This window comes from Halichondria panicea, chromosome 16 (assembly GCF_963675165.1).
Source record: "Halichondria panicea chromosome 16, odHalPani1.1, whole genome shotgun sequence".
NCBI lineage: Eukaryota > Metazoa > Porifera > Demospongiae > Suberitida > Halichondriidae > Halichondria > Halichondria panicea.
The window spans coordinates 350,923-378,397 of record NC_087392.1 but is presented as its reverse complement, the minus strand read 5'-3'; the positions used below and the strand labels follow the sequence as shown (position 1 = coordinate 378,397).

The 27,475-nt window shown below is 46.4% G+C and overlaps 7 protein-coding genes and 1 long non-coding RNA gene across 9 annotated transcripts; 4 read left to right on the top strand and 4 right to left on the bottom strand.

Annotated features, from left to right (window-relative positions):
• Positions 1-22: 22 nt before the first annotated feature.
• Positions 23-2,546, bottom strand: LOC135349611 (uncharacterized). Its single transcript, XM_064548154.1, has 2 exons — positions 1,959-2,546; positions 23-1,834 (listed from the first exon to the last, which is right to left on the bottom strand). The coding sequence occupies exons 1-2, from the start codon at positions 2,495-2,497 to the stop codon at positions 220-222; spliced, it is 2,154 nt and encodes a 717-aa protein (XP_064404224.1). The 5' UTR covers positions 2,498-2,546; the 3' UTR covers positions 23-219.
• An 11-nt stretch (positions 2,547-2,557) lies between these two features.
• Positions 2,558-3,783, top strand: LOC135349622 (trafficking protein particle complex subunit 3-like). Its single transcript, XM_064548169.1, has 5 exons — positions 2,558-2,692; positions 2,744-2,841; positions 2,954-3,053; positions 3,106-3,288; positions 3,576-3,783. The coding sequence occupies exons 1-5, from the start codon at positions 2,642-2,644 to the stop codon at positions 3,693-3,695; spliced, it is 552 nt and encodes a 183-aa protein (XP_064404239.1). The 5' UTR covers positions 2,558-2,641; the 3' UTR covers positions 3,696-3,783.
• Positions 3,784-3,838: 55 nt separating this feature from the next.
• LOC135349607 (uncharacterized) lies at positions 3,839-11,669 on the top strand. Its single transcript, XM_064548148.1, has 4 exons — positions 3,839-4,759; positions 4,928-5,157; positions 8,477-9,460; positions 10,044-11,669. Exons 1-4 carry the CDS (start codon positions 3,839-3,841, stop codon positions 11,506-11,508), a joined length of 3,600 nt encoding a protein of 1,199 aa, XP_064404218.1. The 3' UTR covers positions 11,509-11,669.
• A 5-nt stretch (positions 11,670-11,674) lies between these two features.
• LOC135349615 (uncharacterized) lies at positions 11,675-13,969 on the bottom strand. Its single transcript, XM_064548158.1, has 9 exons — positions 13,809-13,969; positions 13,611-13,753; positions 13,484-13,561; positions 13,260-13,374; positions 12,974-13,209; positions 12,627-12,801; positions 12,436-12,576; positions 12,175-12,350; positions 11,675-11,936 (listed from the first exon to the last, which is right to left on the bottom strand). The coding sequence occupies exons 1-9, from the start codon at positions 13,918-13,920 to the stop codon at positions 11,832-11,834; spliced, it is 1,281 nt and encodes a 426-aa protein (XP_064404228.1). The 5' UTR covers positions 13,921-13,969; the 3' UTR covers positions 11,675-11,831.
• A 255-nt stretch (positions 13,970-14,224) lies between these two features.
• Positions 14,225-14,837, bottom strand: LOC135349605 (uncharacterized). The gene is made up of 2 exons (XR_010398947.1): positions 14,670-14,837; positions 14,225-14,611 (listed from the first exon to the last, which is right to left on the bottom strand). It is a non-coding gene; the product is annotated as an uncharacterized LOC135349605 (long non-coding RNA).
• LOC135349598 (mitogen-activated protein kinase kinase kinase 4-like) lies at positions 14,828-23,462 on the top strand. 2 transcript variants are annotated; one of them, XM_064548137.1, is made up of 27 exons: positions 14,828-14,944; positions 15,080-15,264; positions 15,315-15,375; positions 15,429-16,977; positions 17,200-17,553; positions 17,863-18,021; positions 18,080-18,210; positions 18,269-18,376; positions 18,424-18,523; positions 18,571-18,654; positions 18,866-18,933; positions 18,984-19,170; positions 19,343-19,492; positions 19,555-19,701; positions 19,750-19,886; positions 19,934-20,085; positions 20,881-20,970; positions 21,144-21,309; positions 21,388-21,560; positions 21,615-21,796; positions 21,848-21,974; positions 22,027-22,097; positions 22,146-22,262; positions 22,316-22,475; positions 22,553-22,675; positions 22,989-23,272; positions 23,318-23,462. In XM_064548137.1, exons 2-27 carry the CDS (start codon positions 15,087-15,089, stop codon positions 23,339-23,341), a joined length of 5,082 nt encoding a protein of 1,693 aa, XP_064404207.1. In that variant the 5' UTR covers positions 14,828-14,944; positions 15,080-15,086; the 3' UTR covers positions 23,342-23,462. The 2 variants fall into 2 exon arrangements, with proteins under 2 accessions (XP_064404207.1, XP_064404206.1); XM_064548136.1 differs by having other exon boundaries at positions 15,312-15,375.
• Positions 23,463-23,471: 9 nt separating this feature from the next.
• Positions 23,472-26,188, top strand: LOC135349600 (uncharacterized). Its single transcript, XM_064548140.1, has 7 exons — positions 23,472-23,842; positions 23,893-23,935; positions 24,100-24,337; positions 24,437-24,492; positions 24,628-24,732; positions 24,919-25,289; positions 25,570-26,188. The coding sequence occupies exons 1-7, from the start codon at positions 23,588-23,590 to the stop codon at positions 26,023-26,025; spliced, it is 1,524 nt and encodes a 507-aa protein (XP_064404210.1). The 5' UTR covers positions 23,472-23,587; the 3' UTR covers positions 26,026-26,188.
• Positions 25,782-27,427, bottom strand: LOC135349603 (adhesion G protein-coupled receptor B1-like). Its single transcript, XM_064548145.1, has one exon. It carries the CDS (start codon positions 27,425-27,427, stop codon positions 26,153-26,155), a length of 1,275 nt encoding a protein of 424 aa, XP_064404215.1. The 3' UTR covers positions 25,782-26,152.
• Positions 27,428-27,475: the final 48 nt, after the last annotated feature.

The window sequence follows — 27,475 nt, the reverse complement described above, 5'->3', positions numbered from 1 at the left end:
GCAATAATTATAATAGCTATAATTATTATGGATATCAAGATTGTTGTGCAATGAAGATAATTTTCATAACAGCCATAAAGTGAGCTAGTAATTTATTATTGATGAAACAACTTAATGTGATAATAGCATGTAAGTAGACACAATTAACACAACAATAAGGATCGAGATGGCAATAATTCTAGTAGTCTCTGTCAGTCAGGGCAATTAAGAGATCTAGAGTTAGACAGTGTCCATGGTGATGCTCGTGTCAAACAAGACGTGGTAGAAAGCCTCTTCATACTTGATCTTGACGACACAGCACTCTATCCAGGGTCTGGGCTGGTTAGTCTGAGGGCTGAACGGATTATTTCCACCTGTGAAATGGTTCAGCCTTTGCAACAATCGATAGCGAGGGGTTTGGCAACGGTACAGATTGGTGGGGTGGACTTTTCCCAGGAGTTTGGCGGCTTCATGGTAGGCAACGTGTAGGATGACCACCTCCCCACTCAAGTCAGTGACAGTCATCTGGAACACATAGGAGCAGTGAGGGAATGATTTCCTGGGGCAACGGGGACAAGGGAGGGTAGACAATCCTTTAGCATTAACGTTTGTTTCTGGTGTGAGATGCTCCAGTAGACCACAATGGGTGCAGTGCAGTCTGACCATGTCCTCAAGGCTTTGGGTACAAATGGCTACCATCTTGACTCTCAAGTGTGCTCTCAGTGGGACCTCAGTGAGTTGATGAAGAGTGGCGATTGTAATGTAGGGGGCCTGTGCATGAGGGGTGGTTGTTGTAGTGGGGCCAGACACACTTTGGAGGGTCTCCAATAGCTCTACGTGTGCATAATCTCGTGCCTGGAGGACCTCAATGCAGTCGTTCAGTTTTTGATCGTTTACACAAAGTTCAACTTGTCCATCGATTGTGGCAGTTGTAACGTTGTTGATGAGCAAAATGCTACCAGGTTTCAGTGCAGGGGTACAATGTGAGAGGTCTTTGATGGCCACTTGGTATGTAAATCCATAGGCTACAGTCTTGAGTGCTTGAACAGTTCTCAAATCGTCTTCCTTGCCCACTTGTCGTGTGTGCAGAGAGAGGTTGGGTTTAGTGCCATCCCACACGGTCAATACAAGACAGTCACCAGTTACAGAGACACTAACTAGTTGGCAGGTGAGTCCAAACGATGACTCTTCGGTGACATCCTTGACCTTGATACAGTGTCCTCTGCTTTGCTGTAGGTACCATGCCCTCAGTTGCCTGACCCTCTGCTTATCCTCACGAGAGAGGGTGTATGACAATGCGCTCGTGTGGGCTTTCAGCGATCCACCTACTTTACCACTGAATCTCAACGAGCTGGAAAATCGATTGTTAATCAATTGTAGACAAGATTGGTACACTTCAGAGTACACGCGATGAAGGGACACCACGTCACCTTTCCTGCGTACTTGGGGAAGCTTGTCTACACTTCGAGCAAAGCTGAGACATTTGATTCCAGCTTGGGTACTTTCATCGATCAACCACATTACAGAGTATACGTCAGTGCCGCGTGTCTGTGTGGGCTCTGTGAAATCCTTGACAACGGCATACACGTACATCTTCTTGTCTCCAGATTGTATCTCTGATAGGTTCTTGTACACATACTTGCGTCCAGTGTCTCCTCGCTTGACTTGTCTACTCTCCCAGGGAATATCGGACTCATTGCTACTGCTACTACTGCTAGCTGTACTCGTGTCATCAGCAGAGGAGATAAATGCTGAGTCAGGAGGGAAGTTGTAGTCGGAGGGGAGGGAATAGTTGTCCGCATTTTGAGTAGATTGTTGAGAGTCCTGGACAGCCGAGGGTATGGGTGGGGAGGTCCTGATCATGGGGAGAAAGATAGTTGAGTGAGACCGATAATTACATCATTTAATTAACAAATGATAAGGCCAAAGCGTACATACTTTTGTACATGTACTGTATAAAGTAGAACATGCACACATACTCTTTGGGTTCAGCTGCCTCAACTTCCAACCTCTTCTTTTGCTTCTGGAACCAGGCTGCCTTGCAGGACTGCCGCTGGAAGAACCCGGGCTTCTCTGCACTCTTGTGGACAATCCAGACTCTTGGCTGTGGCCCCTTGACTTGCAAACAACAATCGTGATCCTGGCTGAACTCCACTTCATTGAGCATAATCAAACCATGGCTCACAAATAACATGAACTCCTCCGACAATAAACTGGGCATATCCTCGGCTATCTCTCCATCGATGTTCATCAACAACTGACAGCTATCGTCCTGTGTGTCTGATACAGACTCGTCCCTCACAAAGATGGTCAGAGTATGACCTTGACTGTAGGAGGAGGCATGAGAGGCCACAACACGACCTCCAATGTAACCTCCTTCCATATCGCTGCTCATGTTAAGATCAGCAATCATTATCCGTCTCAGTTGCAGCTTCTGCACATGTCTCTCCAGACCCTTGACTGTCTTGAAACCGAGAACCTGTCTCTCCTCTTTGTCAGTGCTACTGCTGGTGGCCATAGTTGTAATTCATTAACTGTGATCTCTTCAAACTTCAGCATGCAGTGTCTGAAGGGGAGTGGCTGGAGGCATGTCTTTGTAGCGATCTTTACCAGGTTGTTTAGTTCAAGCCAACAAAGCACCAGAGAGCTGGAGAAGAGGAACATGTCTAAGCAGGGCTACAGCAGCAGTAGTCGTGTACAGGAGAAGCGAGTGGTAATACACATATACTTGTATACCCTATCATCAGCTTGTCCCTCTCTATAGAGTGGAGAGTTGTTCTCCCTGACGTATGGAGCTGTGGTGGCTCAGCTTGTGAGGGATTATGAGAGCGATGAGGAGATCAACAAACAGCTGGATAAGATGTAATTACATGACTGCCTGAATCTAGAGTGCCCAAGCTTTAATTGCATTCCTTATTCCGTATTCATTCCCATTATTATGCTTATACTTGCGTTGTTTCTCCCTTTCTTACAGGGGTTACAATATTGGTATCCGGCTGATAGAGGATTTCCTAGCAAGATCTCAGCAGGGAAGGTGTTATGATCTCAAAGAAACAGCAGACATACTAGCCAAAGTGAGTTAGGGGTCACAGTCGTTACGCTCTGACTATATACATCTGTATACAGGTGGGGTTCAAGACGTTCCTCGGTGTGGTCCCCGTGGTAACCAACTGGAGCCCAAGGAACGACGAGTTCTCTCTCATTCTCGATCAGAATCCTCTGACTGACTTTGTGGAGCTCCCAGAGGACCACCCAAACCTCCTCTTCTCTAACATCATGTGTGGAGTGGTGCGAGGTGCTCTGGAAATGGTGAGATCATTTACATGTATATTGTAGAGTGTGTATTCCCTGGTCAGGTGTGTGTGTGGTCAGGTGTGTGTGTGGGGGATTAGTGGCTTCCCCCGACCATTTCCCATAGCTTATAACCACACTTAGTTAATTAGCCTACAGCTACAGTATTGTTTACGTACAATGATAGTTGTCTTGTTACAGTTGTATCAATGTCTGTTCTTAGGGAAACACTATCTTACTATCTATATCCCAACCCACCCACTCAACTATTGTATATCGTGAGAGTTGCTGTTCCTTTGCTGCAGGTTCAACTGGAAGTGAACGTGTCTTTTGTACAAGACTCCCTAAGAGGAGACGACACGACTGAACTTAGAGTAAAGTTTGTTAAGAAGCTAGAGGATGCTGTACCAGCCGGCGATGACTGAACTTCCCCATGCATTTCCTACAAACTAAGCTAGTCGTTATTGATTTCTTTCTTCCTGTTTTTAATCTTATTCATAGCTTACAAATTAAGTGTGTCACCCAAACAATTACAAACGAGCTGTGCACAATCAGATAATCAACTGTCATGGCTATCAGAGTGTACAGAGTAGCTGTTGTTGGATGCCCTCGGGCCATCATTAGCTCAAACGGTCTTTATGAAGGTGCTGGAAAATCCTGTCTCTGCAATAAGTTTGTGCGGTCTGAATCTTATGTCGAGTCTCACAACACCTGCCTGAGTGAGAACCAATGGCTGAATGAACCAGTGACTAATGGAGACCACTTCATCTACTGGGGTGCTGCCACTAAGCATCTACCTGATGGAAGCAAAGCACGGTTCCAAGTGGTGGAGCAGACAGAGTTGTACAGTACAGCAGACCATACATTACAAGCTCACCCCTCCTCTCAAGACTATCTAACTCGAGCCTCTGCAACTCACTTCAAGAGTAGCAGTGGAGGAAAGACCGCTGTCAAATACAAGTCAGTGGAAAGTGGAATACGAAGAATTCGTGGACCTACTAGAAATACTCAGCTGTTCCCAAATGAAGACTTTGCAGAGAAGGGCCTCGGGGTGTACGGTTACGTGTGTGTGTTTGACCCCAGTCTGGAGGGCAAGCAGATGGACAACCAACTCTCCTACTGGTCTGTTCTAATGCCCCTATTGGCTAAACGGAAGAGGAAGATTGTGATTGCCTGCGTCAAGTGTGATACTGTTGATGAAGTCAAGATAACATTTGCTAATAACGTAGTTAGTCATGTTTTGAAGAAACCTGTACCTTTTGTAGAGGTGTCGGCACGTGAGAGTGTTAATGTGGAGGAAGCATTCTTTGCAATTGCCAATCCTGCAAAGAAGCACAAAGTACCCAAGAATGGGAAAAGACCTTTGTCTGGTTACATCACCTTCAACAAGGTCCTGGAGTCTCGTAAGGGAGACCTGAACAGAGCTAAGGACGCTTATCGCTCACTCCTGCAGAAACGTGTCACTCACTTCTCTACCACTTGGAATGAGGTGAGCTAATCAACTAACCCATAATAGCTTGTTCCAGCACCCCCCACATGCATTACCCCCCACATGCATTTCACTCATTTTTCACAGGCTATATAATTGTCTAATGATAATTATACGCCATGATCATATAATGTCAAGCTAGTGACTTGAGTTGTGTCTTGTGTGCAGGTGTGGCCTAGTCTGGAGAGGGAGGCGGTCTATCGCACGGTGCTGGAGTTAGCTGGGGCGGAGGGTGAAGAAATGGTGCTCAAGATGTTCCAACTAAGGCTCATAGAGATCAAGTTGAGTGAGGCCAGCAAGCTGCATGGCCACTCTGCCTCCAAGATGGTGGACAAGGGAAGCTCTCGGACTTATCAGGACTACCTCTCCTCTGCATTCAAGGGACATCCTGACCTTGGGTAAGTGAGCCCATGCATACAGGGCCTCTGTTGTTCTAAACATCAGCAACATGTTTAATATCTGTATCTCCGTGTAGAGGGCAGCCTAGGGCCTCAGGTGCTGTGAGCTAGCTGTGGTAGCTTGGGCCTCAGGTGCTGTGTGTTTTATCAGTGTGGTAGCTGTGGTAGATCATTGGGTGCTGTGAGCTAGCTGTGGTAGGTATAGTTATGCTTGTGTGTTGTGAACTAACTGCGGTAGATCATTGGGATGCTGTGAGCTAGCTGTGGTAGGGCCTGGCTGCTGTGAGATAGCTGTGCTTGGGTAGTGTGAGCTAACTGTGGTAGGGCCTGGCTGCTGTGAGATAGCTGTGCTTGAGTGGTGTGAGCTAACTGTGTGAGCTAACTGTGGTAGGGCCTGGGGTGATGTAGTCGTGCATAGAAACATTGCTTTCCCCAGGGCATGGTATGTGCTATTGTGTCTATTGCTAGGGCAAATAGATTCCAAACAGTGACCTTTCCTGACCAACGCATTCTGTCAGTAGCTTCATTATTTCAAGCATACCTGCAGTGCACACTATACTAGTACAGTCTATAGCCACACACAAGCACAATGAACCCTCTGACGTCAGTCATAGCCACACACAAGCACAATGAACCCTCTGACGTCAGTCAAGGAGTGTTCCATTCCTCTGGTTGGTTCCCCATGACTAACCTTTAGTATACGCAGTATCTGAGAATTAAGCAGCTTGTACTAGTAGAGACCATATGTAGTCGCCCCCCCTAACTCGATGGCAATGATCCGTAGAACACCCACTCTTGCATTGCCATGATGTACTGTACTGCCCCACCTGGCCACACACTGTGTAAAGCTGTGTACATGATTGTAATGTGTTTGTGTTTATCTGCAACTAACTAAGTTATCTCTCAGTGTTTGTGGTGGTGATGTAATGGGAAAGGGACAGTCTCCCACACACACACACACACACACACAGTACAGTACACACGTGGTTATATTGTATTTTTACAGTGGATTTGCAGTGCACTTGCAAGGGAGAATTGCCTAACAGTAAAACCACAATAATATTTTATTACATGTAGATAATAGCCTGCATCTGTATCTGTAATCTCTGGGAGCATGGCTTAGTGGTTAGGGGTGGTGGCTTTACAGATCATATGATAGATAAGGCTAAATATAATTTCCCCTTTCAGTGTTGGCCCTGATTAATGTTCAATCCAGTTTTGCTGTTTGGCAATTCTCTGTTGCAAGTGCACTACAATCCACTGTAAGTGTGTCCATTTCACTACTTCCGCTGTTTTTGATTTTAGGGTGTCCATTAGCTCTAGGTCAGAGTGGTAGCTATACACTGTTACCTCTGCCAAGGTTGCTAGGTAACCATTGACCACCCTCCTCTGCTGATGATTAGGTTCTAAAAGCTTTCCTAGTAAGTTGTTATATTTGTCGCTGTATATATATTGAGAGCACTGGCCCAGCTGGCAGTGGTGTCTAGTCCAATATTAGCTCCATGTTCAACTTGTTCTCAGGTAATTGGCTGAGGGGAGTTAGTCTATACAGCTCCAGTTTAGTACATGTCTTTGTTCAATTGTGCGGCATTGATCACATTAATTATAGCCTGGGAACAGCATTCTCATCGTTACTAGCGTAGCCATATAGTTGAAGCCAGTGTGTGTGTGTGTGTGTGTGTGTGTGTGTGTGTGTGTGTGTGTGTGTGTGTGTGTGTGTGTGTGTGTGTGTGTACGGTAATTGAGGTGATGGGGTTAACTATGAGTTCCTCAGTAGCTGTCATTCCACAGCCTCTATTGACAAATATCTCGAGTCCTATTAACCTAGCTATCTCTCTATCATATCACATGACATTCCTCAGAGCAGTGCACGCTCCCACAAGCTAGTGAGGTCAACACTTCATTGTTGTAATATCTTCAAGCTTGTGCGTGTGTGTTAGCCTGTAGCCTGACAACACTGTTAACTCTGTCTGTCCTGTTATTAGTGTCTGTTCTCTCACAGTCCAAGTGGCTGTAATCATCATAATGTTCTGTAAACCAGCATGCTTTGTGTAAACAGTTCACGGGCCGTGAATACCTCTCGTGTCAGAAATTTAAAACATTGAAAACAGATATGGCATTGGTATGCATGGAATTCAAGGATCCCTGTATATGATGAGAGCTGTAGCTGGAGGGTACACAGTCAAGTGTGTGGGTGTGTGTGTGTGTACTGAGTGATGCAACTTGTGAAGCCTGTCAGCCACTAGCTTTCACTTCATTTGGTGGGTTTGTTAGCTGTGTTGCCGGCTGGCATGGCTTCCATGGGACCATTATGGAAGTGTGATAATACAATTCATGTGAGTAGGTATAACAGGGGAAGCATGTCCTGTGTGAACCCTGTGTGAACCCTGGGCACTGACCTCAGCCACTACCAGGAATATGTATTAGATATGTGTAACCCGTGTAACATGAGCCTGGGGTTGATTGAGGTCATTGTTTGTTTTAGAGTTAAAGGCCGGCTAGCTGCTCTTGAGAATAGCTGCATGCTCTTGTAGAGACTAGAGCATGCAGTAGTTTTATATATAGCTGGTTTTGTAGACTAGTAGACTAGCTGCCTCTTGTAGACTACAAGCCCTCAAGTGGCCTCTCAATACAATCACATTAGGTGTGGGCAACCTTAGGATGTGACTCAACAAACCTAAAAGCTTGCACTTTATTACAGGTACACGTAGAAAGCACAGGGAAAACTGAAACAATTTTTTTAGCAAAACTTTGTTTAACCTCCTAGGCATGGGCTGGAAACCGGGCGATGACCCAACTTGCCTTTTTTAGGTATATTAGATTCTGTATTTATTTTCTTCTCAGATCTGCACTACAAATTTTGTGGAATCAGAAGTGGCCAAATTATTCAACTACGCTAAATTTTCAGTTTGGCCCTGATAATAATATACGAATATCTGGCTGGCAATCTGTTTTCAAGTCCACTGTAATTGATCAAAGTACAGCCTGTACAGGTGTTAGTGCAGCTTTGCCTTTAGCTCAATCACCCTCCCACTGTTAGATTAAAGACTGTGTATATTGCAGCCGTGTGTTTGATCTACTGGCTTCCCAGATTGTAGTTGTCATCGTGTGAACTGCTGGTAATTGCTGTTAGTCAAGTTGACCTTGCTCTCCTAGTGTTTCAGTCATTAGCATAACATTTGTATGGTTTTGCTTGCTCCACAGGTGGCTTTATGCGATCACACCTATCCTCACACACACACACACACACACTAACCACCCACCCCACCCCCACACACACACTAACCACCCACTCCACCTCCCACACACACACATGCAGGAGTGAGTCCCTCTATGACTACGTCTACTCCCCCCGCTCCTCCATCAGTGACATGAGTGATGTGCTCACAGAGCCATCCCCTCCCTCCAGCTATAGGAACACTCCAGACCTACACAACAGTCGCTCAAATATGCATCTCTCTAATCTAACACTCTCTGATATGCGCCCACGCTCATCAACCTTCCAAGAGCCGTCTAATCACAACGCAGAGCTGTTCCCCTCGTCCACGCTACCCAGAACACCTCCGAGGAATAAAACACATAGCGTGGACTTGGGCACGCCTCAGGGCCAGTACACTGTGGAGGACCCCCCACCACTACCCCCCAGGGCTATCGACGTGTTTGCCTCCAGTCAACTTAAAATTCTGAGTCAATCTCACTCGTTCATGGGGATGATACCTGAGGCCACATCCACTCAGGAGTCGGACACAAGACGCCTCTCCAACTCAATGGACTGTTTATTAGTCGATTCTGATACCGATTCTGTAGTAAAGAAGAAGAGATTCGATGAACTAGTGGCCGAACCATACCTACATCCGGTGGAAGTGAAGGAGATGATGTCACTCACGCCCACACTTCCCCTCCTCACCTCCCCCTCCCCTAAACCCACTGACACGGCTAAGAGTGCTTCCATCTTCATGTCCATGAGGGTACGCACTAAATCACGACCGGCCCTTCCCAAACAAACCACAGTAGATAATGTTCAAGGCTCTCCTGTACTCGCTAAAAGCTTCTCCTTCCAAAAGGGACACAAACGCAGTCGCTCTAATCCGTGGGTTCTTGAAGGATCGCGGACCAAGCCCCCCGAGCTGCCCCCTCGTAACATAGAGGCCGCTACCCCCCTCCCTATTGTCCCCCCTACCCCCACCACTGTGTCCACATCCTCCAGTGTGTTCAGTGAAGCAGTCATGAGCCCCATAGAGACCTCCCTCGAGTTCGGTGTCCGTCCTCCACTACCACCCATGCCCAGGAGCAATGCTGTCAGGTAAGCATACATGTAGGTCCTTCATTTGAAAGTACTAAACCGGCTCTGTAACTAGAGTTCTGATGATTCATTTTAAAAGATTTTCTGATTTTTCTGATAGCTTGGAAGGAGCCCATTCAGATGGAATGCTTAAATCTCAAATTTGGAACGGGCCATAATTTCCCATTTTCGGGAAAATATCATGGGCTATATGGTATTTTGTCAAAAGCACTCCCAAATTAGACTTTTGATTTTAACGCATCATCTGAAAGACCTCTCTCTAGGCTTCTAGAAAATCATAAAATTAACGTTATTGGACCAACTGAACTAAAGTTATGGTCGTTTATAAAAAATATTATTTAACATAATAATTATCATAAAAACATTAGGTTAAATAATTGAATGGCCATAACTTATGTACTGTACATGTAGGACGCTCAACTTAGTTCCCCCTCTCCCCTACTCTACGTACATGTACTACCCCCTCTCCCCCTCTCCCCCTCTCCCCCTCTCCCCTACTCTCCCCCATTCTATGTGCATGTACTACTGTACATGCACGTAGCTCTCTGCAAATTTACTAATACTATTGATGCTTGTATTGCAGGAGTCCTGCCATGCTGAAGAGTAAGAAGACCTCTGAGGAAGGTACCGACGAGCTTGGCCAGTCTGAGGGGGAGGGGCTTGAAGTATCCGAATCACCATCACCACGACGACATATCATCGATGACGAGGACGATGATGATGACCCTGACGACCCCAGTAACCAATACGCACGAATCGAGGACATGCAGAAGTATGTGTTGATGTCCTCAGCCCCCGCATCAACTCTCCCCAAGGCTACCTCTGTAACTAACGTGGGTGAAGACACTGTGGACTTTAGTAGGAGGAGTCAGACCATGGTACGACCTCACAAGGACCTGCCCTCCATCACCTCGGCTCCTCTACTGCCATGGAAGAGGAAGTGGAAGAAGCCGCGAGATGCTCCCATTATTCATGACCCCACTCCTGCACCGGCTCCACCCACTGCAACCCTGCCAGTACAATCACCATCCCACAGCAAGCGTGTGAGTCGTCCTCTCCCCCCCTCCCCCACCAAGCCACGGAGAATGCTCAGCAACAAGGGCACGGGAGGGAATATTTACGAGGCCATTGATGATTACCGACGTCAAGGTGGTTCAAAGAAGCAAGACCACCTGTGGGGCCCCCCCGTGGAGGCAAGACTGGTGACAAAGTATGTGGAGGCTGTTCGAAGATTGTTCACATTGCCTGATGTCAAGGAGAGATGGTTAAACACACTCACATCCCTCATGCCTGAAGAGAACATTGAAAACATTCCCCATCCGTTTGCTGCAGGAGGGGATGAGAGGGATCCAGGCTCAGAGCACTCCACTCCCTCCCCTCAACCCAAGCTCAGACACAAGTCGAGTATCTCCACTGCTGATGATGTCATTATTATACAACAACCCAACCCAGTGACACCAACACACTCGTCGTTTGCTGCCTCCCCACCAACACGTTCATCCTTTGCTGCCTCCCCACCCATGTCTCCATTCCTTAATCCACCACAATCTATTCGGGTGGCATCCCCATTAATCCAATCTCCCAACCAGAGCCATTTCAAGAAGTCCTCAAGTCGAGATGATCTCATTCAGATCCTGAACCAACAGTTGAACGACTCCCTCTCCTCAGATTCAGATAGTGACGACGAATCCAGTTCCAGTGACGAAGACTCTGACATTGAACCACCCCCTGTTGTCAAGGCAACGACCCCCCTAATGCAGACGGACCTTGACGAAGCTCTTAGCCTGAGGGCATCAGTATCAACGGACAGTGAACTTGCGACCCATCCGGCTAGTAATGGTGTGGAGATTGTGAATAATGTACGACCCTCTATGCTTATTAAGAAACGAGGCACGTCCAAGAGAAGGAACTTTGACCCCAGCACTATCGAAGCCACGAGGAACCTCAGTGACTCTGGAATATCAAATTGCCACTCACAAACATTTGAGGATGGCTTCATATCTGCTCAGAGCAGCCTAGCTCAACACAACTCAGAGTCAGAGTGTTAGACTGTTGGTATGTATGTACATGTATGTGTGTGTCTGTGTGTACGTGTGTGTGTCCATAGATATGGTGTGTCTGTGTGTATAACTTTGCCTTGTTTTTGTACAGCAGCAGTCATATTGCATTAATATGTTTATGTATTTATTCTGTATTTATTAAAATGAAATGTGATCATGTAAACAGGAAGTTTAGTATTATAATGATGAAGCATGCAGGTTGTCATAGTTACAAAAAAAGTGAAGAGCATGGTTTCCCACATTTATCAGATTACTACATACAGTGATAAATACAAAATGGATGATTGGTTAGTGTTAAGAGAGTTCATAGTTCATTGTACTGCCTCCTCTTCTGCGCCTATGTGTAGGTCATGCCCTGAGGTGACCAGTGACTGTGCCGCTAGCTCCACCTCTGTTAATGTGTCAGGGAGACTACCCTGCATAAACACACAGAGCAAATACTTAGTAATAATAGTAGACATTGTCTTGAAAGAGAATTTGCTTTGATAATCATGAAAGGATTCAGTTAAGGCTGTCTAGGAGTGTCCCTCACACAGATTATAATACATTATTATATAACATATATACTGGCGTAGTGTCGCACAAAACAAGGTACTCTAGTTTCTGACAAGCTAGCTGAATTAAAAGTTCTGTACAGTCAAAGTGTAGACTCACCTGGTGGCCACCTTTGAGGAAGACAATCTTCTCGAGGTTGGCCAGTATCTGCTGCAGCTGTTGCTGATTGTAGAGTATGGGTGAATGGAAGGGAATGCCGAGGGGGAGGCCATACACCTGCACACCCAGACTAGCCAGGTTGTCATAGGGTACCTCAGAGCGACCAGTCGCCACTTCTGTCAGGGGGGGGGGGTAAGGGTAGGTCATGAGTTTAGTGTACAAGCAATGTACAGTAAGGCTGCAGTTGAAGAAGTAACTCACTGTATTTGAGGGCAAATGCATTGAGAACACTCTTCTGCATTGTGTCCAGGCTGCTCAGAGATGGCAGGAGACCACTAGACATTCTCTTGATGGGCAGGAGGGAGGGGAGTCCAGATCCCAGTGAGGACAGTGAACTAAGCTCTGCAGGACACCATGGGTAAAGATCACCACACACACACACACACACTTACCTGTGTCCTCACTGAACACGTGGCCAATGAAGGGGTTCTCTAGAGGTTTGCCGAGGTTTTGCCTCATCTTGTGGAAGCTCTTGCCCTTGCCTGTGCCTAGAGTGTGAGTGGCCAGCTCCCCTGTGTTGACCAGCACAGCATAGCCTTCAAAACCAAGCTGCTCCAGCAATTCAAACTACATTGTATGAGGGTTGTATACATGAAATGAAACATATAACAGTTCTTTGTCAGAAATGCTTCAGTAACACATGCACAGTGTACACCATACATAATGATTGTACAATCATGTAGTACACATGCAGATATACATGGTAGGCTAACATGTAGCAAGGTAGTAGATGGCGTACCTTTTCCTGAATGCCTAATAGAGCCTTCTCCACAAGAGAGCCAGTTCCTCCAAGATCAGAGGCCATGGCCGGGGAGAGGAGCGAGGAGAGACCAAGGGGGGCAGGCTGTGAGCTAGCTACAAGCTCTTGTATAGAGGACGCACACACAGCCTCCGCTTTGAGAGCCCACTGCTTACGCTCTTCTTCAGTTTGCTCCGCCCACTTGAGAGCCACCTTAGCGTTGCGCTCCTTAAACTCTGTGGGGGGTGAGATGATGACACACCCCTATAGCATTAGCCACACCCACCTGAACCAACGTCATCCCTCGTCCGCACAACATGAGAGAAGAAGAGGTTATAACCGTTGACTCTTTTGATCTTCTTGGTTGGTGGAGTAGCTATCACTTTCGGTAAGGTGTCATTCTGTGTGTGTGGGGGGGTGGGGTGGGGTATGTGTGTGTGTGTGGGGGGTATGTGTGTATGTGTGTATGTGTGTGTGTGTGTGTGGGAATGGAGGCCTGTATTGACTTACTCCGGCAATCTCTATCTTTGGTCTTGGCAGGATTCCAGCCTTCCTTTTTCTCTTTACTGCCTCCGATCCGATCCAGTTCTGTGTATGCGATGTACTACAAGGATACTATAATTATAGCTATTCTCACCTTGATCCTGTCTATGGAAGTGTGGACCTCCTGAGCGCAGCGCTGCATTAGCTCTGTGTTGCGGCGATGAGTGGACGTCATCCCGTACTCCTCAAAGTAGCGCATAAGCACTGTACGCTGTTCTGTGGTGAACATGATGGACCCTGTAGGAGGTCTGTGTGTGAGGAGGCTTTTATTAGATACTAAGCATTGACTTACTTCCTTTAAACCCGTGCACGTTGGCACCTTCTTCTGTGTTCAGTACATCTTCAGCTCCGGCCCCAGCTCCATGCACAGGGTTCACCACTTGCAAAACTGACGGCTCGTCCATGAAAAAATCGGTCAAAAAACGTTAATTTCTGCATAAAGATTGTGTAATTACGATGAGAAGTGCCACGCCTACTGTATGCATCCATCAAAGGGGAATTCCCCAACTAACCGCACAAGTTGTAGGGGAAGTCCCATAGTACATACGTAGGCGTGGCACTGCCAACATTTATATGCAGTAGACAGACAAAGAATGTGGCCTGCCCACTAATAGTGCTCCATGTAAGCACCCTGATACAGTGAGGACACGACTGGCACACTACTAGTTCCCAGTATAGATATTAGATGTAATTATGACATCACACACATTCCAATCAAGAGTTGATATAAACTCAATTATTGCTGTTTAACGACGTTCAGAAATTATAAAATCACAAACAAAAATTATACAAATGAGCTGATTGATTTTCTGAGTGTGCCAGCAGTCTACGCATCGACACACTTCCTCTGATTCATGCACTGTTGTATACATTCTTCTAGTCTATCCAATTCTTGATTCTTCTCTTTAACAAACTTGTTCATGGCCACTACTCCATTGAGGGCGAGTTGAACATCAGCCACATTAGGGTCCAGCCTGTGAGAGTCTACCCCTCTTCTCACCACCTCTCTTAGACGCTGCTGGTGCTTAAGGAGACACAACAGGTTCGCACGAATGTCAGCAATATCTTTGATCTCAGCCTCGAGATCAATCTCTTCTGCAGAAAGACAAATACTGAACATACACACACAGAGGAGACCTACTCTAGCTATTACCTGTATTCATGGCTTTCTGCTGATAAGTAATCTCTGCCTGTAGAGCTAGAGCTGTACTGTTGCTCAAATGTACTCAAGTTGTTGGATAAGATGTTTATGGTGGGCTCTTATTAGAATGAAGAGATCAAAGTTATTTGCCTGAAACCACGCCCTTTTTATCTAGAGGGGCGTGGTGTACACTAGTGGTACTTGGTGAGGACTGTCCCTTGGCCAGAGAGAACAAGAAGCTAGCAGCCTCATTCATTACTGCATCCATCTACTGCTAGTAACTACTGGTGAGTGAGTTCTATTAGTAGAGGCCAGCCATTACTGTACCTCCATGAATGACTGTGGTGGTGTTTCTAGGAGCAACCTCATACAACCTCCACTTGAGATTGACCATATACTCCTACTATACTGTCATATTGCAGGTATTCAATGAGTACTCCAGACACACCCACCACTCCAGACACACCCACCACACGGGACCACTACACGGAGGAGACGGAGGAGACCATGTTCACTCTGAGTGGAGAGATTGGTACCCCGGACGAGGAACAGAGCGATGTTAGTGAGAGTGACGAGGACGATGATGATGTTCCTGAATTGCCTCCAGGTATGTTCTGTGTTCATGTGTGTCCTTGATTACCCCTCCACTTGTAGCAGCACGCAGTCAGAGTCCGGACGACTATATAGTGTACGGGACCACACCCCCTAGATCAGGAAGGTATGTTTCGCCACACCACCTACTTCTCCTCTCATCATTTGTAACCTCCACAGGTTTGAGAAGATGGCCAACAAGACACACAAGTACAAAACCTCCAAAAAACTGTCCCCTGGTCCTGTCGTCGTGAAGGCTGCTCAGGGGTACGACTTAAAGCCCCCCAGAGCGGCAATGTTCCCAATGAAACCCCCCAAACTAAAGAAAGTGGTCTCTCCCACACACTCAACCCTGGACGATGATCAGAAGGTCAAGAAAAGAAGACGAAAACAATTACGAAAGCAAGAAAGAGACTCAAAATCATCGCTACATGAAGAGACACTTTCTCCAAACCCCAAAATCGTCCACACTTCACCAGTGGATATGGTTGATTATACTCCCTCTAGTGACAATGACCTCCTCACTGCCAGCCTACAGACTACTCTGCTCATGTCTTGGAGGGAAAGCACTAATTCCCTCAAGGCTGAGTCATCACGACCGCGCAGAGTGCAGTCTGACTTCTCCATCACCTCTCAAGCCCTCGATGAAAGACAGTACTGCCCTCCAGATCGTAAGAAGTTCTATCGTAATTTCATCAACACCCTCAAACACTCCAAAATCAGTCACATGACCCGCCCACACAACGAAACAATTCCAATGAACCCTGTACTCCACATACCAAGAATGAGATCTGAAAACTTTGCAATCGAGAATCCTTTTGGAGACGTATGGGAACGTATCTGGGTGGAACTAAAGGCCTATCTCAGTGACAAAGATCCTGAAGTATATGAAGAGTGGAAATTCTATGAATCTCACCATATAGAAGGGGTGCTGCGTCATGTGATAGTCTTCAGAATGCCGACTATAGACCCTATACTCAGTCTCAACTCAGCCTTCCTAGGAGTGGAGGATGAACCTCAGAAGTGCCGCTCCAACAAACAAGTGTCCTTCTGTGAAGAGGTCACCAGAGGTCAAGATGACCCAACCCCCCTAGACTGTAGTCTGAGTCCGCAAGACTCTGTCTCGAGTGAGGATTCAAACACTGTCAAGTATGAACTTTGTGATTTCCTGTCTCAGCAGCAACTGGCCACCAGACGTCACGTCTGTGGACTGTTACAAGATCTCGAGGATATTGAAAATCTGTTTCTAAGCAGGAGAAAAATGGGGGACGAATACGCTAACTATCGGACACTCAACTTTCGTCGCCGTGTGAGTGCGTTGGTACTGTGGCAGAAGGTGACTTGTGGTCTAGCCAACAAGCTGTGTAGTCTGTCAACATGGCTAGGGGTACAAGTGGAGCTGAGGGACGTATGCAACACTGCCGACCAACCAGATTTTGACATTATTCACCACCCTCTGACTAACAACGAGGCTGAGGTATCAGGTATCCTAGTAACCAGTCCGAAAAGTTCGTCCAATCGAAGAGCTCGCTTCTCCTTCCATTCTCAGTCGAGCGATGATGATCAGAACCACCTCACCCATCAATACTCCACCGGACGTTCTACCAACTCTACATCAACGCTGCAGCGATTGTTCAGTAACTACCAGTCAGTGCTTGAGAACCAAGGTCCCTACAGGGAGTTCGTCAACAGAGGACTTAAGAAAAAGGGTCTCAACTACTTCATGAAAGTGAGTACCTGAACTATATGTATGTGCATCATGTCTCCATAGAATGCTTGTTTTATTCAACCTGTGTTAGCAGACCAGCTACAACCGTTCTTGCATGATTACAACTGTGATGTGGTGATGCATATATTATTATAATTATGATGATTATCTATCAGTAAGTACAGTCAATACTTATGATTGTGTGTTAATAACTATTATTATTATTCCTCCTTAATTGTGTAGTCTCTATTGGACTATATTCGTCCGTCACTGTTTCTGTCCCAATATGCCCTGTGCCCACCCATCGAGCCAGCAGAGGAGGAACCCTCAGAGCAGCACCCACGTCCAAACTTCAGGAGGTACATGAACCCTGCCCTCTTTGAAGCTGCAGCAAAAGAGGAGCCACCACAGTTTGAGCGGACCACTAGCACTGGGCCTGAGAACTGGATCCAAGAGTTCCAGCTGATGGGACTGCCCCTCTTCACGACACAGTATATACAGCTGGTTCATGTGCCTCTGGATGTGATGCACGAGTGCCTTAAACTACAGCTAGAGCTGAGACTTCCACAGAAACCATCTCTTCACAGCGTGAGACAGGTGAAGTCTTAGTACATGTAGCGTATTGAGCTATGTGTGTGTGTATTGGCGTACTAAAAATCTTTCTGTTTGCTATGTGTTTTGATAGACTATTGCGTGTGCTCTAGCCCGATATTATTATGACCAACATTGAAACTGAAAGTACTAATGAACACACTGACTATAAGGACTCTTGCTTTCGTGTATATTAGCATCAAAAATCGGTGTATGCATGCGCAATTGTGCCCCTCTAACCAGTGCCCCCCTAACCAGTACCCCCCTAACCAGTACCCCCCTAACCAGTACTCCCCTAACTTGTGCCCCCCACAGCTGGTGCGTGAGTGCAGAGATACTCTGGAGCAGGCCATAGAGATACGCAAGTTCTACCGAGAGAGAATAGAGCTGGTAACCCGTAACAATCCCTGCAAACTAGCGCAAGTGGAGGCGGATATTGAGGGATTTGAGACGGACCTCAAGTGTTTGCTGGAGGTCAGTCTATACTGAGTGGTGCTCTTGCAGTAACGCCCACACACACACACACACACAGGTGTACTTTGACTACCTAGCCGAGTGGGCGCAAGTGTCCAGTGGTCATATCCTTGAGGAAGAGTGGAGACATGTCAAGAACATCTGCTCTGGTATTCGTGGAGGAGAGGCGGAGGCAGGGCAGCGCTTTTGGTGAGTGCTAGATCACATTACCTGTCTCCATTACCTGTGTGTGTGTGTGTATGTGCAGTGATATGGCCTCCCATCTCCTTGAGTCCACGGGGGATGTACTGGGCACAAGAATGGACGAGTGTTGTCGGATATTACACAAGCATGGTGACCAACCAGAGCGACGGAGGTTGGTGTGGTCTATCACTACACCCTCATCTACCTTCCTTGTTGTAGGGTGGCTATTGCTGAATCTTGTCGGAGCTTCAAGGAACTGTTTGTTGAGATCAGGGAGAGAGCCTCTAAAGCACTCGGCTTTGCCAAGATGCTGCGGAAGGTGTGTGTTGTGTGTATTAGGGTGCAAAGTTCACTATATATATACAGGACTTGGAGATAGCTGCTGACTTCAGCATTCTAACGCTCACTCCTCAGCTCCTCCAGGCCCTGCAAGCATCCGATCATGTACAGGTACACAAACCATGTACAATGAATAGTTTGCTCTCATGTACGTGGGTCTTTTGTCGAAATTGACAGTTTTTTACATCTTCTAGAACTTTGATCAGAGCATATTATGTGATAGGTCTTGTCTAGAGCTACAGAATGCATCTCTTAGTTTCTTCATAACTTTATGACCTCCTGAAACTACTATACTATTTTAAGTTACATAATTCACTTTCAGGTCAAACTACCGAATGCCAAGCTTGATAAGATGCTCTTTGTCACCGAGCCCACCTCCAATGCTCCAGAGTAAGTCACATGACTATCACATGACTCTCACATGACCCCACCCCCTGCAGTGAGATCCATGAGCTGCTCAACGTGAGCTTCACTGTGGGCACTCCTCATAAGACACCGTTTGGGAACAGTGATGCTTACCTGCTGTTGGTCAATGTTGACGTGGCTACTTCCCAGTCCTCGTGGAATGGTCGTACCATCGAGGTGACTGCCTCGGCTGAGACCACCAGTGCCATCTCTGAGATACTAGTGAGTGGGCGGGGGGCTGTAGTTTAACACTGTGTACAGCTCCATAACAATACAGGATCCTCCATTACCTGCAAGAATTAATCAGGCTGTATATCAAAGTGCTGATCTTACAGTTGTGTTATAGCTTATAAAGTATTCACATATAATGTTAAGCTGGTTAAATCCCGGGCAGGTTGAGAGTCTGAAGATGATTGTGTGCAACTCTGCTAACTTGAGCGATTGCCGCAACTCTTTCCTGAATGCCGTGGGAACGGCCGTGAGATTGACCAATGAGCAGACATCTAGTCACGAGAACGTTACTGAGCGACTTGTTGACCTCAAGGTACGTAGGGTAGCTATCAGTGGGTGTGGCCTCTCCTTAACCACACCCATCACCACACCCAGATGGCGGCATGTGTACTGGGGTCTAGTCTGATGGACACAGCCCTACAAGTGATGGAACACCTCGGTATAGAGTACACGCCCACTGGGGATGACCTCACTAAACCCTACCAGGCCACAATGCATTCTTGCTTCAATCTCGGCTTTGAGGTAACTGCTGGCTAGGAGGGTGTGTGTGATATTATACTATACATTCAGTACGTGCGAGAGGTGTTTCGTCTTCTTGGTGACGACATGGCCTACTCTAACCTCGGAGTGAAGGCGCTGGATTACGCTGGAGTGTGGATGAGGTTCGTACTCGAGAAATGCGATAGGGGGCGTGGCACTAAACCAAGGTACGTCTCACTCTGTCACCACACCACCTAACCACACCCCCTTGTAGGTGGGCGTCCATGGGGCTGGAGTTCATGACCATAGCGTGTGCCCCCCGGACACTGGCCACCATCTCTCAGACACGGTTCGAATCTCTCAAGAAGGTCATCGATCGTTGTGTGGACCACATCGTCGGGGAAGCCCCCACCCCCATACGGAAAGGTTAGAGACTTACAGAACTTTAATTATGGCCGTCCAAAGATGCTCTAGTATTTAATGCTAGGTCCCCTTCATTTTAAAAGTAGTTGGCTCTGTAACTAGAGTTCTGATAGTCGATATTATGATGTTCTGAAAGCTTAGAAGAAGCCCGTTCAGATGGTATGCTCAAATCCCAAATTTAAAACGGGCCATAATTTCTCATTTTCGGGAAAAGACCATAGGCTATAAGCCCACGGTATTTTGTCAAAAACAGGCCAAAAATAGACTTCTGATTTTTAACGCACGTACCATCTGAAAGGCCTCTCTCTAAGCTTTCAGAAAATCATAAAATTAACGTTATTGGGCCATCGGAACTAAAGTTATGGCCGTTCAAAATATGCAAAAGGTTCTAAGTTTTCCCAGTAAGGCAAGGCACTGCAAAAGGTTCTATACCTTGCAACAGCCATAACTTAATTTTGAATGGTCCAAATTGAGTGATTTTTGGATTTTCTGAAAGCTTGATAAGTAACTCTTTCAGATTGCATGCTCAAATCTAAATTTAAAACGGGTCAGAATTTCTCATTTTTGGGAAAAGACCATAGGCTATAGCCCACGGTATTTTGTCAAAAACAGGCCAAAAATAGACTTCTGATTTTAACGCACCATCTGAAAGGCCTCTCTCTAAGCTTTCAAAAAATCATAAAATTAACGTTATTGAACCAACGGAATTGTTATTAATTCAAATTTCGTTTCTTAATTTGCCTCTTTCATCTGTAATCAGGATTGTGTAGTTTATGGATGAACTGTTTGCCACTACAGATACACCTGTTCGTTCTGCCGTACGACACAAGAGGTCGTGGAGGTCACCCCGACTCACCACCAGGGCCTATTCTGAGACCACCATGCTCAGTGAGTGTACTATCAAGACTTTAGAGCATTTGGTACCTTGTCAAAACATTAGCTGTATTACAGAGTGAAGCATCGGCCATATGGACAGCACATAAAATCATAATTATTGTGCAATATATGCCTTCATTGAGCAGACAGTAGGTAACCATAGGTACATGTCATTGTGTGTGCAGGGTCCATTCCTGATGAGGATGATGACCAGCTGAGGCATGCCCCCCACAGGGGGACTCCCCCTAGAAGTACCCTCAATACCTCCCACAGACTGGGCCCCCCTGGAGGTACCCCCGTGGATGTGGAGCAGGGCATCATCAGAGTGGAGAGAGAGACTGGAGTCAACAGGTTAGCCCTCCTCACCACGATACTAGTACACTAGACCCTTGTGAGGAGACAATTCTCTAAACCTATATCCCCGTGTAGAGGAGACGATCCCCTGGGAACAGGCCTCCTACTGTCCATCCCCGTTCTCTCGGAGGCACTCAGACCCTCCCCTCCAGTCTCCACAGAATCCATAGACTCGGTGGACCATAGCTCGGGAGTGGACAGTCCCCTACACTTGTCCGGGGATATTGCAGCTGTCTACAGTTCGTTAGGTATTGCATTAGTACAAGTCTATGACCGGATTTATTCCTTCTTTATTGCCACAGTGACTCCTCCCCCTCGCCTGACGCCTGAGTTGGATCAACTGGACAGCTCTGCCAGTGCCAGTCGCCTCTATTCCTCTACACGCTCACTCACTCGCTCAGACAGCACACCCTCTCTACGAGGAGGGGGCATGGCCAATGAACGCCTAAAAAAAATCAGGGCAGGAGTCAAAGTATTAGACACAGTAAGTGTGTGGTTGTTAGCGTGTGTCCAGTGTTAGACCACCCCCCCCCAGGCTAGAGAGGAGATGCTGCTTCGTGAGAAGGTGATTGGTCGAGTAAAGGAGCGCCATTCTCACCCGGACGCTAAGCTAGGTGACCTCATGGTAGCTAACTACAAGTGGCAGCGAGGCAGGAAGCTAGGTAAACCACACCCATTAGACCACACCCCTGTATGAGCTCTCTGTGTACACAGGGGAGGGACGATTTGGCAAAGTATACGAGTGCTGGAACCTGACGTCTGGTGAAATCAATGCTGTCAAACAAGTAAGCCCCTCCCCCATACCCGATGTGTTGTAACCATGGTGTTGTCAGATCTCTATCAAAGAGAAGGACTCTAGCACAGTGCAGACTATCCTGGATGAAATCAATGTATTCCAGCGACTTAAACACAAGAATATTGTCAAGTTCTATGGAGTTGAGATTCACCATGTAAGTATATCGAGTAGTTTATGCCTGTCCTTATCCCCTATCTCCTATCGTAGAATGACCTGTACATGTTCATGGAGTATTGCAACGAGGGCACTCTGTGGAGTATCGCTCAACAAGGCCTCACTGAGCACATGATACGACAGTACACTCGGGACATCGTGCGAGCAGTCTATTTCCTGCATGACCAGGGGATAGTGCACAGGGACATCAAAGGTGAGGGGGCGGAGTGGGTGGGGTCTGTTAATAACTGTTAATTATGTATATTGATGGTATTTTGTTCATCTGAACAGGTTGCAATATATTCCTGAGTTCCAACGGTTCAATCAAGTTGGGAGACTTTGGGTTGAGTGTGCAACTGAAGAACTCCCACAAGACCATGCCCAACGAGATTAAGAAGCAAGTGGGGACAGTCCGTGAGTGCCACACACACACACCACACACACACACCACACACTACCCACACACACCACCCACACCACACCATAGTAGTAGTTATATACAACCGTTTCACATCACTTGAAGTTGAAAGCAAAAAGCAGAATATTACATGTATATACAGCCTATAGTCCCACTGTGTACACTGTAGTTTTAACTTGCGTTTTCTATGGTTTTCATTTCAAGCCAGGTACATTGTGTACGTGTACGTGTACGTGTAGAGGTTGTACACTGTACAGTCATGCATGTACATTAGTGACGGTTATGGTACACGCAGCTCCCCCCCTCCAGCGTACATGTCACCTGAGGTTGTACTCAATCAGTCAATGGGGCGACCTATGGATATCTGGAGTATAGGCTGCGTTGTCGTGGAGATGGCAACTGGGAAGCTGCCATGGTCTGAATGTGAGAACCAGTTCCAGATCATGTACCAGTTGGGCGACGGGAATACTCCACGTGTTCATCCCCCTGACGCACTCAGTGAGGAGGGCCACGACTTCCTCAAAAGATGCTTTATATTCAATTCTGAGGAGCGTTGGAAAGCCATATACCTCCTGGACCACCCCTTTGTCAAGGTGAGCAGTGATCATGTGATCTCACATTACCCCCCCCCCCTTCAGGTGGAGGACCTAGAGGATATCTGAACTATTTCTGAACTATTTCTAAACTGTTTCTATCATGTGTGTGTATGTATGTCTGTTTATATGCATTGCTAACTTATTTTGTACATTTGCCAAAAGAATTTCAATAATGTCATACAAGTGAGAGAGTGGGAGTTGTGTTTTCGGTTTGCCAGATCATAACCATATTCATGATGATTAACTAAAGTTGTTAAAATCTATATTTAATATAAAAAGCAGATAAGGCTAAAGCTATTAATATTGTGTCCAATGTCTGGATCCAGAATGCAAGTCAGTAATGGAGCCTCTGATACTATACAGAAGTTTGATACTATGCAGAAGTCTGATACTATTCAAAAGTCTGACACTATCCAGAAGACACTGGGTAGCCATGGTGGCAGACTGAAGCTCTCAGAGAGAGGTTACAAGTTGTTCCTGAGGGCTGAGTTGGTTGGACTGTGTGTGCTGATAGGAGTGGTGTGGGCACTGCTTGCAATACCAGTGTTCCTGTTCCACCTCTCTCCAGTGAGCTAGCTAGACATGCATTGCCATTCAACAATGCATTTACTCTACAGATTGATGAGGATGTGAGTGTGAACATCTCTGCAGTGCGAGGAGGTGAGAGTCAGTACATATGACAGTATTATTGCATTGGCTATATAGCCATGCATGCACTGTAGCCAGAGGGGGGCTGTTATCTCAACCATTAGTTATACTGCATTAGTTCAGTGTTATTGTAGTGACTTGTTTGTCATCAACTATACTGACAACGTTTATGGCAGGTGAGCCGGGCTTTCTCCGTCATCTTAACGACTCAAACAACACCGACACTTGTCAGTTCAACTGCAGCACGGGCTTCTACTGCAGTGGAGGTGTGGTCTGTCTCCCCTCTTGTGACTGGAAGGAGATACCACAAGATTCCAGTGACCTCACAGACGTACTTGTTAGACTACTGGTTGCCGTGGGAGTCATTGTCGGCATTATCGTCATAGTGATATCCTGTATCCGTAGAAAGAGAATGTGAGCTATAATTATAATAACATACAGTGTGTGTACTGCAGGGTTATATTAAGGTACGTGTGTATACTGGTTGTCGAGTGCTCTCGTGTGTACGTGCAGGTTCAGGTTCCCATCCGTACTCATCATCTATCACAACATCACATGGTTGCTCATTGGTGAGTTAAAGTACAGGTCATTATAATATCACCACTCTTCAGTAAGTGTACACAATGTATATGATATATTTAGGTGAACTATATATAAGGGTCCAGCAACTGATATCATATAGTGTTCCATGTGTCTATGTACAGGAATGACTGTGCTCATCTCCCTGAGTGACCGTGATGCACTCTATTGTGTCTCTGATGACCTCATTGAGAGCATCATCACTTCCTCTGGGTTCTGTGTGTTTACAGGTACTAGTAACATCTGTTTTCTTGCAAGGCAGACTACATGGCTCATGCATGCATTCTCTGTCCTGCATGTATGGCAGACTCCACTTATTTGTCCTGCTGTATGGCAGACTCCATGGCTCATGCATGCTTCTCTGTCATGCATGCTTGGCAGACTACAGGGCTCATGCATGCATTCTTATGTTATAGGTGTTGTGTTTTACTATGGACTTCTGCAACTGTTGACCTGGTGGATTTGTCATGTTACCATTCTATTCTGGAAGATCAAGTTCCCATTCCAGGCTCGCTCCTTCGACCAGTCCAACCGCACCAAGTACATCCACATTGCCTGCATCCTCATCTCCCTGTTCCTCCCTCTCGTGCCGATACTGATCACCATTGGCAACAATCTGGACGAGCCTCGGTTGGGTACAGTGGGGTTCACGATGACGCGGTTTCCCCCTCTCCTCTGCACCAGCATCGATTCCAATGCCACATTCTACGCTCTGGTTCTGCCAGTCATTCTCATATTGGATACAGGGCTGGCTCTGCTCATCATCATGCTCTGGTTCATACACAAGGTACAGTTACTGACATACTGTTTTTGTTTTTGTCTATTATGCCATTAGCCTGCACATTACTTACTCCCATGCACTATCCAATTAGGGGCAATAATGTGATTGGCCATCCGTTAATTATACAACAGAAGTCCTACGAAAAGTATGCTATTGGTATAACAATAAGACCAATAAAACTAGTTGCATTATGAAAATAGGAGAGTCGGTTTCCCAATGCTCTGGTCAGATAAGGCAATATTTTGTTTGTTCAACCTCTCTAACACACACACACACACACACACAGCAAACTGTTCGTATGAAGGCGGACAAAGACGGGAATCCTCTCAAGCTAGGAACTGCTGAGAAGAAGCTACTAGTCATCATTGTCTACTATGTGCTCCTGGCTGTGCTGGCTCTAACCACATTCACTATATTCTCCCAAACACTGCCTCTATTTATGAAACGTCTGTTTGAGTACTTTACATGTGAGCAGACTGGATCTCCCGAGAGTGCTCCTTGTGATACGGGGGGCTTTCAAGACCTCACCAACCCCATACCTGCTAACATGTCCTTTGTGCTACTGGCCGTCAACCCGTGGCTTAACCTCGTATTTGCGCTCAACATCAGAGAGTTGAAGGAGCTGCTCTGTCCCTACGTGCAGAGAACCAAGAGCTTACTCATAAGAGACCAAAGCAGCATCACTACTACCACTAGTGACAAGACTAACAGTATTAGCCACAACTCAAATACAATGCCGTAATTTTACACAAAAAAAACAATTTTCCCCAAAAACTATTATCACATAATTATTATTGCACATATGAAAACCCTGTGTTATCACAAATTGCTGCACACAACTTCATATAATCATTATACTGAGTGTTCTTTTATTGTTGAGAGATTAACTGTCTTGCACATGTGTATATCTTTGGTACTAGGGACGGGTCCGACATCATGTTGACTAATTCTGCTGCGTCTAGTGGGTCAATGCCAGGACACAGGTGGGGGTGTGGTTCAATGTAGGAGGTGGGCGACACCTTATTCCTGAGGATGGACTTCAGTTTCTTTATTAGTTGACGTTTTGGAATGAATCCTGTTGCCAGGAGCAACGATCGTGCAAACAGGACAAAAATATAGACAAATAAAGAGGTCACATGTGTGGGCGGTGATCTGTCTAACAGCACCCACATCGTCATGACGATATCCGCGGCCATGACAACCAGAAAACCGAGTATAAACGCAAACCGTTTCTTGTCACTCGTGTCAAAATGGAAGGGGATCTTGTAGAGATACAACAGAATCCATAGCAATGCAGCCATTGCTACGATCCATCCAGCGATGATTGGAGTGATAAGAAGGAGGACAACTGCAGGTGATGGTGCAAGGTGACAGAAACCAGACTGTCCATATATAACCCACTCAGCACCCGGGAGAGAGTATATCACCACGGCAACACCGGTGAACAGGAACGAAGGTCCCCATCCAATACACAAATATAACAGCATAATAAACGAGTTCAATTTAGGAGGAAGGCTGTTAGCAATTCGATAAAACCTCAATGCAAAGTTGCCCCCGAGGAGAGCCAACCAAGAGAACTCGGTCAATAAGAAGAAATGTTCGGCCATTGCTGAGAGGATACAGAGCGTGTCTATGCCATGGCCAAAAGCGTTGAAAATGAGTGTGATGTCCCCAATGGCCAGGGAGAGGGCTAGGTTGATGGTGAGGAAAGACGATATAGTTCTTGAGTTAGCAATGTAAGCAACAGCCAATAAAAGCACAGCCAGAGACGTGCAGAGGACAAGGACTGTGGCTGTCTGGTAGAGGCTGAGGGCAAGGGGGGAGAAACCTTGCATCAAGAATGAGGCTGGCTGCATAGGGAGGTAGAGGCAGACAATGGGAAGACCTTCCGTTGAGTAACTCACAATAGAGAGGTTAGTGTTGAGAGGAGTGTACTGAAGAGAGATGTTGTTGAGTATGGTGTAGTCACATGTGTTGGTTAGGGTAGTGAGGGTGTTGTTACACTGGCTGGCAGATCTCTCAAAGGTCACGTGTATAGATCTCCCATTCTCATTGGTAAAGGGACGAGAAATGTCGTCCTCTGAGCTTGATACGATAGCAATTAGTGTACACTGCAATATCAATACAGCCTCAGGGCAGTGCATACTTAGTTAGTTGCCTGTGGACTAACTAACACCTGTGTCTCTTTGACG

What these genes read in the sequence shown, in the direction of transcription:
- LOC135349611 (XM_064548154.1), bottom strand. Translation starts at nt 2,497, where the DNA reads ATGGCCACCAGCAGTAGCACTGACAAAGAGGAGAGACAGGTTCTCGGT. An exon ending in GAGGCAGCTGAACCCAAAGA is followed by an intron (nt 1,835 to 1,958) that starts GTATGTGTGCAT and finishes CCCCATGATCAG; the next exon opens with GACCTCCCCACCCATACCCT.
- LOC135349622 (XM_064548169.1), top strand. Translation starts at nt 2,642, where the DNA reads ATGTCTAAGCAGGGCTACAGCAGCAGTAGTCGTGTACAGGAGAAGCGA. An exon ending in AACAAACAGCTGGATAAGAT is followed by an intron (nt 2,842 to 2,953) that starts GTAATTACATGA and finishes CCTTTCTTACAG; the next exon opens with GGGTTACAATATTGGTATCC. An exon ending in TGCGAGGTGCTCTGGAAATG is followed by an intron (nt 3,289 to 3,575) that starts GTGAGATCATTT and finishes CCTTTGCTGCAG; the next exon opens with GTTCAACTGGAAGTGAACGT.
- LOC135349607 (XM_064548148.1), top strand. Translation starts at nt 3,839, where the DNA reads ATGGCTATCAGAGTGTACAGAGTAGCTGTTGTTGGATGCCCTCGGGCC. An exon ending in TCTCTACCACTTGGAATGAG is followed by an intron (nt 4,760 to 4,927) that starts GTGAGCTAATCA and finishes TCTTGTGTGCAG; the next exon opens with GTGTGGCCTAGTCTGGAGAG. An exon ending in AAGGGACATCCTGACCTTGG is followed by an intron (nt 5,158 to 8,476) that starts GTAAGTGAGCCC and finishes ACACACATGCAG; the next exon opens with GAGTGAGTCCCTCTATGACT.
- LOC135349615 (XM_064548158.1), bottom strand. Translation starts at nt 13,920, where the DNA reads ATGGACGAGCCGTCAGTTTTGCAAGTGGTGAACCCTGTGCATGGAGCT. An exon ending in CGTGCACGGGTTTAAAGGAA is followed by an intron (nt 13,754 to 13,808) that starts GTAAGTCAATGC and finishes GACCTCCTACAG; the next exon opens with GGTCCATCATGTTCACCACA. An exon ending in GAGGGATGACGTTGGTTCAG is followed by an intron (nt 13,210 to 13,259) that starts GTGGGTGTGGCT and finishes CACCCCCCACAG; the next exon opens with AGTTTAAGGAGCGCAACGCT.
- LOC135349598 (XM_064548136.1), top strand. Translation starts at nt 15,087, where the DNA reads ATGAGTACTCCAGACACACCCACCACTCCAGACACACCCACCACACGG. An exon ending in CCCACCTCCAATGCTCCAGA is followed by an intron (nt 18,934 to 18,983) that starts GTAAGTCACATG and finishes CACCCCCTGCAG; the next exon opens with TGAGATCCATGAGCTGCTCA. An exon ending in GTGCCATCTCTGAGATACTA is followed by an intron (nt 19,171 to 19,342) that starts GTGAGTGGGCGG and finishes AATCCCGGGCAG; the next exon opens with GTTGAGAGTCTGAAGATGAT.
- LOC135349600 (XM_064548140.1), top strand. Translation starts at nt 23,588, where the DNA reads ATGTCTGGATCCAGAATGCAAGTCAGTAATGGAGCCTCTGATACTATA. An exon ending in TGTATCCGTAGAAAGAGAAT is followed by an intron (nt 24,338 to 24,436) that starts GTGAGCTATAAT and finishes GTGTACGTGCAG; the next exon opens with GTTCAGGTTCCCATCCGTAC. An exon ending in CATCACATGGTTGCTCATTG is followed by an intron (nt 24,493 to 24,627) that starts GTGAGTTAAAGT and finishes GTCTATGTACAG; the next exon opens with GAATGACTGTGCTCATCTCC.
- LOC135349603 (XM_064548145.1), bottom strand. Translation starts at nt 27,427, where the DNA reads ATGCACTGCCCTGAGGCTGTATTGATATTGCAGTGTACACTAATTGCT.